This window comes from Panthera uncia, chromosome D1 (genome assembly GCF_023721935.1).
Source record: "Panthera uncia isolate 11264 chromosome D1, Puncia_PCG_1.0, whole genome shotgun sequence".
NCBI classification, from domain to species: Eukaryota; Metazoa; Chordata; class Mammalia; order Carnivora; family Felidae; genus Panthera; species Panthera uncia.
In genome coordinates, this window is record NC_064808.1 from 7278956 (window position 1) to 7294163 (window position 15208).

Below are 15208 nucleotides of genomic sequence, written 5' to 3' on the forward strand. Positions count from 1 at the left end.
TGCCTTCCAGCCAGTCAGGAAGAGGCAAGGAGGAAAAAGAGGTAGGAAATAAGATGGCCAGGCTGACTCTGGCAGTTATCATATGGCAGGCTGGACCGCACCAAAGACCAAATGGCCCACACCAAGCTGGCTCCTACTCTGTAGGCTCTGAGCCAACATGTCAAGAGTAGCCCTCTTTCCCTTTCTTCGGGAAAGCCCCAAGCAGGAAAGCCCTGGTGATGACAGCAATGTTTCCTCTGAACCAAAGAACCTTGAGGGGATCCCGGGGCTTGAGTGAGCATCAACCAGGAAACACTTTGGTTTTGACTGCCAGCGTGTCAAGGCACCTCAACCTCCACACCGTAATTCTGTGAACGCCTCTCTCAATACCAGCCCCCAAGCCCTCCTAGTCCTAAGCTTCTCAATCTCACTGTAGTTGACTGTTAGCATGAGGTTATACCCTCTCTTAAATAACAGGGTGCTCCTGAAAAGAAAATTTCAGCTCACCTCGTGAGAGAACCAGGTGAAGCAAGATCAGAAAATCTGAGCCAGGGTCAGCTGGAGTATGGGGGCACAAGGAAATCTGACTGACCTGAGCAGGGGAGGCTTTGGGGGAGCCAGATGGGAGACTTCCTCTTTCCCTCAACTGCTGGAGCCCAGCACGGGAGGAGAGGGCAGAGAGTGTCCAGTTCTACGTCAACCCATCACTGACAAGCTGTCTCATTCTGCAAATCAAAGCCTCCTTTTCGCGTTCCTACCGGCTCTTCATAGTTTCCCGACCGGGGGGGTATGTGTTCCCACCTGGAGGACTCCCCTGATCAGCTAAGACCGACCTCAGTTTCCCACTGTAAATAAAGGAGGGAAGAAAAAGTTCGACCTCATCCAGCGAACACTACATGTGGATGACTCTGTGACTTTTAGCCAAGAGAAGCCTAGGAGTGAGAAGGCAAATTGGGACTACCTGTCCTTAATCTGCACAAACTGTCAGGGGCTTGAAACTGGAGTCGAGCTTCTAAAAACCCAACCTTCTATACTCATCCCCTAAAAGGCTGCTGGCACGGAATCTGGCGGCAGGCTCCCTGCCCCCTCTTATCCCTGTACTTCTAGAGCCACTCCCCTGGATCGTTCTAGATCTTGGAATCACCAAACGCATGTTTCTAGAAATGGCTAGGAACGTTGTGTTTTTGCATAGGGCCACAGGCCAGCAGATGACACGATGCAGGAAGTAGGTCAGACAGACAGGCCAAATGGCAGGGAAGGGCAGAAAGACTTCTAAAGAGCCAGTGTCCGTGGCCAGGAAGCCTACCCAGGGGGAGTCAATGCAGTGGATCCCATCAGAGCCCCACAGGTAGCAGAGCCACAGAGCACTGGGGACAGTGAAAAGACGAAGAGATTTTAAAAATGGGGATTCAAGGGGAGGCCCACACGGGATCGCTGACCCCTGATGAGAGGTTTAGAAAGAACAGAAGATGTTGTATGCTTACTTTCTGGAGGCTGGAGGAGTTCAGTTGAGTCTTGTCAATGATCTTCACAGCTACCTGCACATGAGACAAAAAGCCCAAGTTTCCCTCTCTGAACAGGAGAGACCCAGGACTCGACTCTCCCTCCTCCTCTAACCCCATCCCCGTCAACACATTTATCTGTCCAGATTTCATTTCCAGCTGACAAATAAGAGGTGGCTGTGGCAGCAGTCCCACCGCTACCTCCTGGGTGCCAACAGTTGGGGGGTGCGGCCACGCCCCACGGCCCGTCCCCAGAGCTCACCTCCTTCCCGGTCAGGATGTGCCGGGCCAGCTTCACCTTGGCGAAGTTGCCCTTGCCGATGGTCTTAAGGAGCCGGTAGTTGCCGATATGGGGCTGCTCGTCAGCAGAGGCGGCTGAGTTGCGGCCCCGCAGCATGTTGGACTTACTGCTGGGCTTGGGGTCAAGGTGTCCCAAGGTGGGCTGTGGGATGGAAACACGCACACCTTTCAGGACGCTGACTTCTCAGTTCCCCTTATCGTTGCCCTTAGCTCTCCGCAAAAAAACCTAAGAGGCTGGGGTGGAGGTGGGTGGGGAGGGGCGGACGGCAGGGGGCTGGCTGGCAGGCAGGCAGAGTCAGAAGGCAGTGGGGGGAGGAGGAGGAGATAAGGAGCGCCGGTCTTCAGTGCCAACATCCCGTGGGCGTGGGAGCCCGGGCCCTGCACAGCAGGGCGGTGCAATCGGCCCTTAACAACCCACCAGCCCTCCACGTCCTGCGGGAGAGCGCCTCCTACTGCTCGCCCGGCTGCCTCTTCACGCCGTGAGGCTGCGCAGCAGAACATCAGAATTCCTTCCCGGCACTCAGCGCCATGCCGCCCTTCACCTTCACCTTTAGCATTTGTCACTTTACACCGATTTGCCGTCCATCCCGTTGAGACGGGAGCGCATGAAGGCGGGCGTACGTCATTTACTCACTGATACACCCCAGCCCCTACATGATCTGAATTCTGGGAGATGCTCACTCAAACACCTGCGCAACGAACACGCCGAATGACAGGGTCTGAGCAAGGCAACCGTCTGCCCTCCCGGGACGGCCCGCAGCTCGGGCCAACGGTGTGAGGACGCAGAAATGACAGCAACGGCACCGAACAGCTCCGCATACGTGACACAAAAAGGGTGCAACCCAGACGAACGCACACGTGTCCACGAAGACTTGTGCGTTCCTCAGGGGGCTAAACCCGGAGTCACTGTGTGACCCGGCAGTGCCACTCCCAGGTGCAGCACATCAGAGAAGTGGAAACAGACGTCCACACAAAAACTCATACACCAGTGCCTGCTGGTAACAGCCCACATTCACAACAGCCAAAAAGGGGAAACAACACAAACGTCTGTCAGTTGGCAAACGGACGGACACATTGCAGGATATCCACGCGGTGGAATATTCGTTGGCAATCAGAAGAAATGAAGCAGTGACACGCGCTACAACACGGACACACCCTGAAAACCTTCCACTACGTGAATAAAGCTGGTCACAAAGGACCACGTATTGTATGAGCCCATCTATTTGAGATGTTGAGAACAGGCAAATCCAGAGAGACAGAAAGATCAGTCTAGGGCTGAGGAGGGTGGAGATTTAGGGGGGACAACTAAGGGGTACGAGGTTTCTTTCTGTGAGAACGAAAATCTCCTAATGAAATGTTGATTGTGGTGATGGATACACAGCTCTGTGAATTTACTCAAAGCCAGTTAACTGTACACCTTCAATGGGTGAATTGTGGGGCGCCTGGCTGGCTCAGTTGGTCGAGTGTCCGACTCTTGATTTCGGCTCAGGTCACGATCCCTGGGTGGTGGGATCGGCCCCACGTTGGGCTCTGTGCTGAGCATGGAGTCCGCTTAAGGTTTTCGCTCTCTCCCCCTCTGCCCCTCTCCCTGTGCACACTCTCAAATAAAAATAAGTGGGTGGATTGTATGGCATGGGAACGGGTGAATACAAGTGCTGGGAGTCTGGTCTGATCTTGTTTGGAGCCCCACTTTTACTCTCAAAGAGCACCAGACGCCCTCACTCCCACATACTGGGGCAAAATGCGGCGAGAGCCTCGTCCTAAAACCATCCAGAGCTACCTTGACAAGTCTGTGTGGAGACAGCGTGGAGGAGAGCGGGGTGACCAGAAGAGTGTGAGTCAAAGTTCTTCCTTTCATGGCCCCCTGGGGCTGTAATGAAGCCCTTCAAAACCACAGAGGAAAGAAATGACTTGCTACCACCCAAAGAACTGTCCAGGGTTTCTCGAAGAAGCTTGCTTCCCTAACCAGATGCTTTCAAGGCAGAAAAACAACAACACAAAGCAAATAGCCTGCTACTGACGGTTCCCCCTTCTTCCTTGCCGTCAAGGAAGGCCTTTTTTTCTCTTTGCATGGTAGCTGCTGGCTGATTTGCGGTAAACTGTCTGACTCGGATCCTGAAAGCTCATGGATTTAGGCCTTCGAGGAGAAAAAAGATCCCATGCATATGGCAGCTTTTGAAGGGAAAGGTTCCTGACATCTCAGCAGAGTCCCTTTTAACTTCTTTTGCCCTTTAGGGAGCGTTCTCTCTCCTGCAAGTCCTCACCAGTCAGGTCCTCAAAGCCTTTGCTGCCTGCCCACTCCAGCCCACCCAACTCTCTTGGCCTCTGTGCTTCAGACACCCGGTTGCTCACTTAAACCTGGTTGGTCCTCAGTGTTTGCTAGAACAGATTTTCTTTTTCTTTCTTTCTTCTTTTTTTTTAATATTTATTGTTTTGAGAGAGAGTACAAGCAGGGGAGGGGCAGAAAGAGAGAGAGGGCGAGGGACAGAGGATCCCGAGCAGGCTCTGCGCTGACAGCAGAGAGCCCGATATGGGACTCGAACTCACAAGCCATGAGATCATGACCTGAGCCAAACTCGGGACACTCAACCGACTGAGCCACCCGGGCGCTCCTAAGACCAATAGGTTTTCAAACATCTGTTTTTTGCTCTGCCCATCCCTCTTGGTGTCCCTGGCTCCAGGGGCTGGTCGCCGCGGTACAACAGGATGGCTTTCCCCGCCAGGCTCAGCTGCGCACTGGGCCTCAAAACATCAACTAAACACAAGAGGGGCCCTGCCATCCACCTCCCTCCTTTCAGGGGTCGAGAGGTGTGGTTACGAGTGCAAATGCCAGAGACAAATCCTAAATCTGCCAATTACTCAACACATGCTAACTTTATTATTATCAACACCACCCTTAAGAGGGAGATGAGAGTACAAAGGGTGAAGGAAACCATCCAAAAGATGACCAGTGCACAGCGATTCCGCACATCTGGGTCAGGAGATGGTCTAGCGGGTGCCGAGGAGCTCTGCCCAGCAGAACTAGGTTCAAGTCCTGGCTTCCCTACTTACTGGTATTAGTTTCCTCATCTGTAAAGTGGTGATAAAATATTCCCAACTTCACTTGAGGTGAGAGAACACACATAAAATGCTTTATCCAGTGCTGCGTGAAGAGCGACCCGTATCGCAATTATTTTTAGTTCCCAAATACTATTGTCTTTGTCAACAAGACTTCCACCTCTTAGTGGAGCCCTCCTAGCCTGCACCAGCGCCTCCAGCCTTCACGGGAGGCGACGAGACAGGACAGCCGTGAAGGGCTGGTTCCAAGCCGGGCATCCGGAACAGAGGGAAGGTTCTGCTTGTCCAGGACCCAGAGAAGCAGACAACAGGGGCTGTGCTCTTTGATCCCCTGCTCCCAAATTCACCCGCTCCCCTTTCAGGACCGAATCACCCAACTCTCAGGACTCAAAAGAGTGTAGTGTCCCTCCCTTTCGCCTCTTCTCTGAGACACAGCAGGGATGGGGGGGGGGGGGGCGCCAGGGTGAGGAGAGCCCAGGGGAGGAAGTGAAGAAAGGAGAAAGGGAGTGGAGAAAAGAGAAAGTCTCCAGTAGAAAACGTTTCTTGGACCGAGGCCCCATGTGAGGTGGCCACCCTGAAGGCTAAAGTGGAGGTAAGGGCATGGAGACTGTCTTGTCTCTTCCACGGTCCTGACTAGGCCCACTCAGCGCAGACCCAGATCTCACTGTGTCGGGGGCTGAGGACTGGCTGCCCTTCCAGGCCCCCCCCCTCCCCCACAGCCCCCAGGATTTCACTAAATCCACACTCTTCCCTCCACCTCTGTCCTCCTTGCTCACAGTAAGGTAAGAACACCAGACATCCCCAAAGCTCTGGCCCACAGCATACCACAGGCAGACCCTTAAAATCTGAGCATGTCTGTTGCCAAGTTGACAGCCTGGCTCTCAGGCAGCTTTTGGAAAGAACAGGGGGTTGCCCTGTGAGGCAGTATCTGGGACCAAGGGCAGACCACACAGGTTACTCAAGCACGGTTGACTCAGAAGCAGGACTTGAACTGCTTCAGGGGCTCAACAGATGGTGGAATGAAGGACCCAGGGAGAAGAGAAAGGGCCTTCTATCCAGTGGGCCCTTCAACCTGGGATCTCCAAACTCAGCCTTAGGCGTGTTGCCAGGTTCGCCCGGAAGACAGCCTCCACCCCGGAGGCCCAGCGCTGACTCAGGTAGGCAGGGCCCCTTCCCTAATGCTGGGGGCTCCTACCAACAGTTCTCCCCGAGCACAGTGCTCCCCGAGAACGGCTCATGCTGTGGGGCTGGGCATTCAGGCCTGGCCTCAAGTGTCCTGAGACTTCCCCAGGACTCGGAAGGGTGACAGACAGGCACTCCCTGGCCAGAGGCACAGTACGCCTGGGCCCCGCGGGAGGAAGAAAAGGGTCCCCCGGGCACTGGCCCCGGGCGGGCGGCCGGCGGCCCCAGATCCCAGTCTCCCACCGGCACACCCTCCCTGGGCCTCCTCTCACCCTGGGGGGCGCCTGCTGACTCAACCCGTGGAGACTCTTCTGGTATTTGCCCCCTCTTCCCTTCCCAGCCAGTACCTCTTTCCATGAATTTTACTACCTGTGCTAGCGCCTGGCTCCACTTAGCAATTCTTTAAAGATCCTGTGTTTGGGTGGGAGGATGGGGGCAATCCTACAGCAGAGAAGGGGAAAACATACCCGGCTGGAGAAAGGGACAAGGACTACCGGCAGCTTCCATTCAGCGGAGCCCACAGCAGAACCTGTCAGGCAGCGAGGGCAAAGTACAGAGGCCGGGAAGAGCCAGGCCCAGGGCGGGGGCTGCCGGCTCTGCCAGCCACCCTTACTCAGCTGAAGCAGGCGACACCTTCCACCACCTCCTCAGTGAAAAACAGTGAAGCAGCCAGGCCCGAGCAGCTCCTGCCTGGGAACCTGGACTGTGTCGCAACCGAAACCACCAGTAGCAGAGGGAGACCGGGCTTGGCAAGGAGAGCAACAGGGTCGAAAAGCCCCACAGCTTCCCGCAGGCCAGGGCCTGGTGGCCAGAAAATGCACGCAGTCCCAGGACACTACACCGGGAGCAAGGTGGGAGGAAAGGGGCAGGAAGGGAAGGGGAAGGAAGGCAGACAGAGAGAGAGAAAGAGGCGGGTTTAGATCAACTTCCTTCTCCCTTCCCCTCCCCCTCCCCGGAAGCGGGCTGCCCCACCCTCCCCAAGGTGCTTTGCCGGGTAACAGCTGGGAGAGGGTGAGGAGCCTCACTCCAGCCAGGGCGGTCATAAAAGTCCTTATCTCACCCGCAGCAGGTGGGACCTGGGTAGGGGCTCCAATTGGCTGGGAGGCGTGTGCGTGAATCAGGCGTGCCGACCCAGAGAGCAGCAGCCTTGCTGCTGGACCGGCAAACTACCCGCCGAGAACAAGGCGGGGGTTAAGCAGAAACCAGCAATCCAACAGTGGCAGATGGACCTCCTGCTTCACAAAAAGCAGTGTTTAACTTAGAAAACGCATAACCACTTAGACATAAAATATTCTGGACATCATTTCAGGGAGTTCTGGGACCCCGTGAAGAAGCCCCTTTAGAGGCCGATGGGTTCTAGACTAAAAACCTTCGTCACTGATACAGAATGAGGCATTTAATTCTACAACTTGCCCAAAAGATGGAGAACCAACCAAATGTCCCTCTGAGTCCCTTCCAGCCCTGCCTCTGGGAGTCCATCCCTAGGTTCCTGCCTAACCTCCAGGTAGTCTCCATCACCGCCCCCCTCCCACCCCAACAATACTGTTTTAAGAACTTGGAGGGCTGGGGGCAGCAGGGATGCTGGAGCTCATGCCTTCCCCCTGCAAAGCCCTGCTGTCTGGGCACCTGCTTAACATGGGGCTCCTGGAGACCCCCCCTTGTCTGAGTTCTGAGTCCTGGGCACACCTTTCTTCTGGCTCCCAGATCTACTTCGAATTCCTTCCATTTCTCCGGTTAGGATCTTTCCCACTAAGAAACTCTTGAGAGATCTCACGCTGGTAGGCCATAAACCCCTCTATGGAATGGCAAACGAAGGCTCCTCTGTGCCGCCCCCCCCCCCCCCCCCCAGCACCTGAGCACCGATCCCAGGGAGACCACACTACTCAGTGTTCACCTAACACATGAGCCCTGGCCAACAGATTTGATGTTTCTGACACTACCTTCTGCTGCCGCGTATTTCCTACGCTCCCCACCCTTAGGTAGCACCCTCACGTTACGTGTGCGAAACTGAAGCACAGAAGGTGTGAGACTTGCCCAAGGTCCCATGGCCTCCCAGCACAGAGTGGGACTGGAGCCCAGGGCTTCCGTGTCCACGCCACCACTTGCCTGTTCCTCACGGTCCCCTTTGTTGGCTTCTCATCAACCTTGCTTGATGTCTGATCTGTCTTATTTCCCCCCAAAGAAGGTAAATCCCTGGCTCTGCCTCTCCATGCTAGGAGGAGGGGAGAGATGCCTAGGGCAGCAGGAAAGCCAGTGTCTGGCTCAGGCCATTGCCACAGGGCTATTGTGAGGGTGTCCCCAGCGGGGCCCGTAGCACGCCCTGCTCTCACCCCTCTGGACCCTCGGCTCAGGCTTGCCTGCGACCGCTCAGAGGATCAGACAGGATCAAATGGCTTCATTTTTCTAGTCCCTAGGGTTTTGTAATGTGACAGAAGGACTGTTTCCTCCTCAATCCTGTTTGTGGGAAGCAGTAAGGGGTTCTGTAAACTGAGGAAGTACCGAGCTAACACAGAGGCTGGGGAGAAATGGGTATGACTGAGCTGGCAAGTCACATGGACGTGGTGAGTCGCTAGTCCTTTCACCCTTCCTCCCTCACTGCATCCAGGAGCCTTCCTTGCATCCTTTAGTCCTGAGCAACTGTCACCCTCAACTGCCAAGAGTCAATAAACCAGAGGAGCATTGTGGGTAGGAGGCATCGTATGAGGCTTCGGTAAGCACTGACCCGTAGAGAGGTGGGATGCGTCCTCCTCACCCCCAAATTACTCCCCAGGGGGACCCCCCATGTTCCCTTAATGCCCTGGTGTGGAAGGGAGGTGGTGCCGTGTCAAACTGTCAAAAGGTTGCTCCCTCTTTCCGGCCACGGCAGGTGCCTCCCCCATAAAGGAGACCTGCGGGAGCCTACGGCGGAAGCACAGTCAAAAGCAAGGTGGTTCACTGCCCTTTAGCTCTTTGAGCTGCAAGTCTCACCCCAAGGCAGGGAGACCAGCACTGCGGCCTGGGCCAGGAGGGGAGCGGCCTGGAGGCCTCAAAGCAGCCACGGCAGAGGTCAGCAGCATGTGCCTGTGAAGAGGTCAGCACCGACCCAGCACCTCCAGCTCGCTCCCCTTCACGCACGAAAGCCACAATGCCATGAGCGTGCCTCAAATCTCCTGCCTTTGCAGCCACTTGAAATGCTGGGCTCTTCCCCAAACAGGTGGATTCTACTGAGCAACCAGAGCTTTGCAAGCGTCCAGTACCTCATCTCTGAGAATTTGCTCACTGGGGTCTTGGGCTCGATCTCAGTCCCCAGTTACCACTGCTGACTCAGCAAGCCTCTGTTGAGTGCCTACCTCTGGAGCCAGGGCCAGTTGCAAAGTTCAGAGAGAGCTGGTTCCTGCCTTCTAGGAGCTTAGAGGAGGGAACTGTCTAGTAGATTCACCACAGTATCTCTGCTTACTTAGCAAAGGAGGCGGGAGAGCACGGCAGAGCTCCAGGCGGGTCTGGGGCGGGAGCCCTGCCTTTGCTCCTTACTAGTTCACCGAGCACGACCAAGATTCCTTGACTTCTCTAGATCTCAGCTTCCTCGTTTGGGACATGTGGACACCAGCTGCACCCACTTCACAAGATCGGCATGAAGACAAAATGAAGAAACCCACGCCAGTGTGGACCACAGTACCCACTGTGCAGCGAGGTCTTGACAACGTTTCCTACAATCTCCTTTTACTTTCGGGGAGGAACCTGCTTCCCCTCTCAAGGAGTCCTCTGAGCCCTGAGAAGAGCTGTCCTCTGTCATCGCTACAGACTTGACCACAAACACCAGCGCAGTGAAGCTGGTATTGCTTCTGGAATAAGGAAAAGTCCAATTTCTACCACAGCTGGGTTGTCGGGCAAAAGGACCCTCTTTCCTAACATAAAACCACTCTTGCCAAGGGGAGCGGGTGAATGAGAAGGCAGCCACGCCTCCGGCCTCTAAGGAGCCCAGAAGAGGAGGAAGGTGTGCCTGCTCTTCCCTTCCTCATGGGTTCCTTAACTCCTTCCTCCCAGAAAAGGTCCAAGAAGCAGCCGACATACCAGTACCACATGGTGCCAAGGGCTGGGGGAAGCTCTCATTGCCAGCCTCACACTCTACCCGGCGCCGCCCGTACCAGTGGGTTCCCGTAACCATGGAGACCAACAAGTTCCTCCATATCACAGGAGAGTCAGCCTGCCAGCAGCCCAGGGCTCTGGGGGAGGCAGGAGACAGCCTGCAGCAGAAGGGTTTGGCTCACTTTACAGAGGATTGATGGAGACCAACCAGTGCGGCTGAGGTGTCCGGGCCTCCCTCTTCCTTCCTGTCCTTTGCCTAGTAGTTTCTGTTTCTGTGTGGCACGCTGTCCGGCTGGACGCGGCACGGTGGCAAGGGGAGTCACTATGGAGTCACAGGTCCGCGGTGGGACCCCAGCCCCACCACTCTGGCTGCCGCCTGGGAACGGTTCGAACCGCGGTGTGTAAGCGCCACCCAGGCGCACGCACACCAAGGGCAAGGCTCCAGCTGTCACGCAGCGTCTTCTTTTGAAGGGATCCGGGGCAGTACACGCTCTCATCCCTAGGTCAGCCCAAATCCTTTTGTTCAAAGAATCAGCCAAACACCGTCTCAGCAGAGAGTGATCTCTCCCTTCTCTGGCTCTCACGGCGCCCTGTCGGTACCCATTCATCTCTTGTGACCGTGCGTCTCCACGCCTTAACCTCCCGGAGCTCTGAGAGGTCAGAGACGGCGTCTCGCTCGCTGTCGTACGCCCTCGGTGCCTAAGGGTGCCTGTGCCCGGCTGGCCCACGTTGAAATAGTTGAGGAATAAAAACGGTGCCAGTTTCTGATCCTTACAGCCACCCTCTTGGAAGCCAAGACAAAGGCAGAAGGAAGATCAGAACCTCTTGCCAAAGACCCTTTTCTCCTCTTTCAAGGCAGCTGCTGCCCTTTGAAGTCGCTGGCTACCGTCTGGCCTTCCCACCAGACAACGCTCTGAGGGGAGGGCCCTGGTGTGTTCGCGGCCCACAACAATGCCTCTAGCACGGAGCAGGAGTATTCGATAGGTACTGAATGAATACGTGCGTGTGAATGAATAAAGGAGGAGATGTGTGGGGGCATCTTCATGACGGTCTCTGGGACCCACACCAGTAACTCCCATCTGTGTCCTCTGCAGACAACATCCAAGCGGGCAGGAAGCCACGAGACCCCCTCTCTCAAGAATGGAGGACATCTATGGAGTGTTCTTTCCATTAACAGGCTTTCTCAGGTGGTGACGAGGCCCTCGGTGCTCCTTCCTCACCCAAAGCTGGAGGTAAAGGTGGTCACCAAGGTGAACTGGAGGCAGACTCGGAATACGGGCACAGCCAGGGATGGGACGGCCGACGCCCACACGCTCCCATCCCCAACCCCCTCAAACCGGCCCGAGCCTTCCTTTCACCACAGAGGGGGAGCCCTCTCCTCCAAACTTCCCGATGCCCAACAACCACTGGGCCCTCCCGCTTAAGACCCATCTCTCTGCCTCTTCACATTCAATCCCACCACCGCCTGGCCATCAAAACCACTGTCTTGCTGGGGCGGTGCGATGCAGCTCGAGCCATTCTAAGAGCTACCGATTTGGGGAGGTGACCGTGACTCGTAGGGGACACTTACTGTGTGCCACACTCAGACAGCTCTGCTTTAATATTTCCTCCTTGGACCAACGTCATGACTGTAGGGCCCTGCCAACCCCAGAATGCCAAAACGATTCACCCATACACACCTGCCTCCTGTCCTGCTGCACAAATCGGCATCCCCCCCTGCCCCCCCCCCTCCCCAAGCTGCCTCCTGTTACAGAAAAGCAAAGGAACTAAAAACGGCAGCTGGGGAGCTCAGTTGACTCACCCGGCATAATCATCTCCTCCCAGAATCTCCCATCTTCTCCTGGGGTTTTTGCCAACACAAAGTAAAAAAGAAGCACGAGATCTTAAAAAAGAAAAACAAAACAAAACAAAAAAAACAACAACAAGAAAAAAACCTCTCTCAGCGTTTATGCAACAGCCTTTCTACCTGGGTGCAGATTTAACCCCTTGTCTCTGCCGTTTCCAACATGGTTTCCTTAGAACTTTTTTTTTTTTTTTTTTTTTTTTTTTTTTTGAGGAGCAGATCCAGCCCCAGGCTGGGAAACAGGCCTTCTGGGTCCTGTCCAGTTCCAGCTCCACACTGGAAGGTGCTGAATAAGACATGTGCCTCCTTCCACTGCACCTTCCCCTGGAAGTGGAAAAAAGACTGCCTTCCTACTCCTCCGGTTTCAAAGAGGGTGTTGGAGGAGGAGGGGGAGGAAGTATCAGAAAAAACACCGGGCTGCCGCTTGCTGCCCCAGAAATCACCACGGCCAGGGGTCAGAGGTCACGCACGAGAAGAAGTAAGAGAAAGCACCTAAGGCTGTCACCGCCTCAAAACCGTTCCCACCTGGCCGGGCTGCCGTGTGGCTGTTCCACTTCCAGGACCATCAAAAATCCACCCGGCCGCTCTCTGCACGAGCAAACCAAACCCCCGCCGGGCTGCGCCCGCTCACAGGCCGAGGCGTCATCTTCCTCCTCCAGCAGACCGTCAGGAACGCAAGCGGGTGAGGGCCGCCGAGCTGTTTCCGGCGCCTCCTGACAAGGAGTCCAATCAGCTAAAATTAAGAATTTGGGCTCACTCGTCCCTTAGAGCAATCACGGGAGCGAGTGTGGCTCTCAGACCACCTTTCTGGGTGGGAAGTGGCGTCTGTGTTTTTGTCTTTGTCACTGGATATCCAGAAGGACAACTTACTTTTGCTAATAGACGGTGCGACAGCACTACGAACGAATGAGAGCGCTTCCACGAGGCACACGCAAACAAACCTGCTGCAGCACGTTAGCCAAGGGATCTCCGACTTACCAAAAGTTCCGTTCGTTTGGAGAAGGAACAAATGGTGGCTGTGTCTCAGGCCGGCTTGTGAGGGCCCCCCATTGTGTCTGAAGCTGTGTGTTATCCGTATGTAAGGTGCGAACCATAGTCCGGAACAGGAAAATTAACTCAGTTCTACCTCGGGACCCAGGAACGTATCTTTGCTCCCCAGAAGCAGCACGGACAGCAGAAACCAAGGCTCGGTAACCTTCAAACCCTGGGTGAGGGCCTAAAACAAGAGGACCTGAGCTGGCGGAGGGGGCTTCAAAGCATCCGGGATGGTTGCGTAGGAGGGAGGGAATGCGAAATGAACCCAGGCAGAGGTGAGAAAAGAGGCTGGAGTTTCAAAAGGAATTTTGAGTGGGTACTGCCTTCTAGGAGAGAAGGGATAACTACGAAAGACCAGATAGGAGAACTTCCAGTTCCAGTTGGAGAGAGAAGAAAAGGGAACCTGGGACCGTCCCTTGACACATCAGGGGCCAGTGTTCTTTAGAACAGTCTCTTTGTTTGGCACCTGAAGCTGGGGACGTACTTCTTGTAAAAGTCACTGGGCCCACTGCTGCCACTATGGCCTCAACCCTGGGACTGCTGGACCCTATTACTAAGTGGCCATGACCTGGGCAGGTGCCTTGGCTAGCTGGCCAGATGTTTGGAAGAGGACTCATTTGTCAGAGTTAGGTGGACTGGGCACCTGGGTGGCTCGGTCGGTTGAGCGTCCGACGTGGGCTCAGGTCACGATCTCGAGGTGCATGAGTTCAAGCCCCACATCGGGCTCGCTGCTGTCAGCCTGTCAGCGCAGAGCCCGCTCTGGATCCTCTGTCCCCCTCTCTCCGCCCCTCCGCTGCTCGCGCTCTCCCCAAAATAAAATATATATATATAAAGTTAGGTGGAGAAGGCTGGAAAGTTTCTCAGGGACGCTTGTGTATATGTCAGCTTGTAACTTTAGGCCCAGGTGTCCCCTAAAGCCAAACACTGCTCCTTCTCTGGTGGCAATGGCAGCTCTACTCAGGGCATCCTAGTTGGTGGGGTTGACCTAGGGAGCAGAGTGTATATATAGTAAATGAAATGACAGCCATTATCCATTACAAGTGCCTTCTTAAAAAGCACTTTTTTACACTTTAATTCATCTTTTCAAAGTCCGAGGAGAGGAAAGAGTCTGAGCTTTCTGAGCTCTGACACGAACCTGGGAGGAGGGCTCTTTGGTACGGATTAGCTCAGTGCCGGTGGAAGCCCTCGGGAACTAGAACCACCCCCGATTAACAGGTGGTGCTGGGGAAGAAAGGGGCCACTGCCGGGCACAGACTGCAGACAAGAGAATGCTGGTTATTCTGAAGGAGGCAAGCAGTCAAGTCTTTAGCTCTTCACCTCCGAATTCACCTACCGAGGGCAGGGAAGAAAGGGTGCCTACCAAGGCAAACAGACCCTCCCCAACAAATCCCGAAGGGCGGCTCTATTGCCAACAGGCACGGTGGCCTAAACAAAGATCTGAAGATTGGGAGGCAAATGCCACCCAGGATACCTCCGATCGGACGAAGCTAGCCGGGCAGCAAGAGGCCACCGCTGCTCATTCTGTTGTTCTATCTAATCCATGCACCCACCACAGACAAAGACCCCAAAGGCATAAGGGGGTTCCTACCAAGAGAAAACAAAAGGTATGAGGTCAGAATTGTCGAAATATCGAACCCCATCCAAAATACTTAGAACAATGCCTGGCATGTAACACATGCTCACGACATGCTCGCTATTATTACTATAATTCCACATGCTTTCTCAACTTACTCTGTCAGTTACCAGAAAAAGATAGGAGTTTTGGCTTTAACTTCTTTACCCAGTGTTCATCAAAAATGCTCTCTATCTCCAAAAAGAGATAGATCTTTCCGAACTGGCCCGGGAGAGCTCTTGAGATGAAGACCACGTTCTGGTCATCTGTTGGCACGGCCTGGACTTGGACTTGGGTTTTTCTGGCAGAGCCAGCGAAGGCTCCAGCAGCTAACTGTTTTATCCCTTCCATAAAAGGCCACTCTGCTCTCCCCTGGTAAGAAGCATATTCAACACACAGATCCCACCCTAGGAAGATCCAGAGTATATCCCACGATTCCCGAGGTATACGATGTCAGCAATGTTCCCTAAATTTTCCAGATACATGAACCTCTGCAAGTCAAGAGTCACAAGGAGAAAGGGGACAGATATTTAAGAAACAGACACAACTCACACACAGTGTGGCCAGAGTCCCTGCTACGCACTGAGGAGTGCTGCCTCTTCAGGAGTGAGGCGAGGGAGACCTGCACGGGGC

At 54.7% G+C, this 15208-nt stretch overlaps 1 protein-coding gene across 9 annotated transcripts in view; it reads right to left on the bottom strand.

The window, feature by feature from the left end:
- Positions 1–15208, bottom strand: part of MARK2 (microtubule affinity regulating kinase 2) — a 56468-nt gene that overhangs the window by 13288 nt on the left and 27972 nt on the right. For 8 of the 9 annotated variants that reach the window (XM_049644085.1, XM_049644066.1, XM_049644076.1 and 5 more), the window contains exons 2-3: positions 1744–1923; positions 1464–1517 (exon numbers count right to left, since the gene is read on the bottom strand). In XM_049644085.1, coding sequence (XP_049500042.1) covers positions 1464–1517; positions 1744–1923 — 234 coding nt within the window. Of the gene's footprint in view, positions 1–1463; positions 1518–1743; positions 1924–6487; positions 6658–15208 lie in introns of those variants that run through there. The other variant, XM_049644094.1, reaches the window with a different exon arrangement.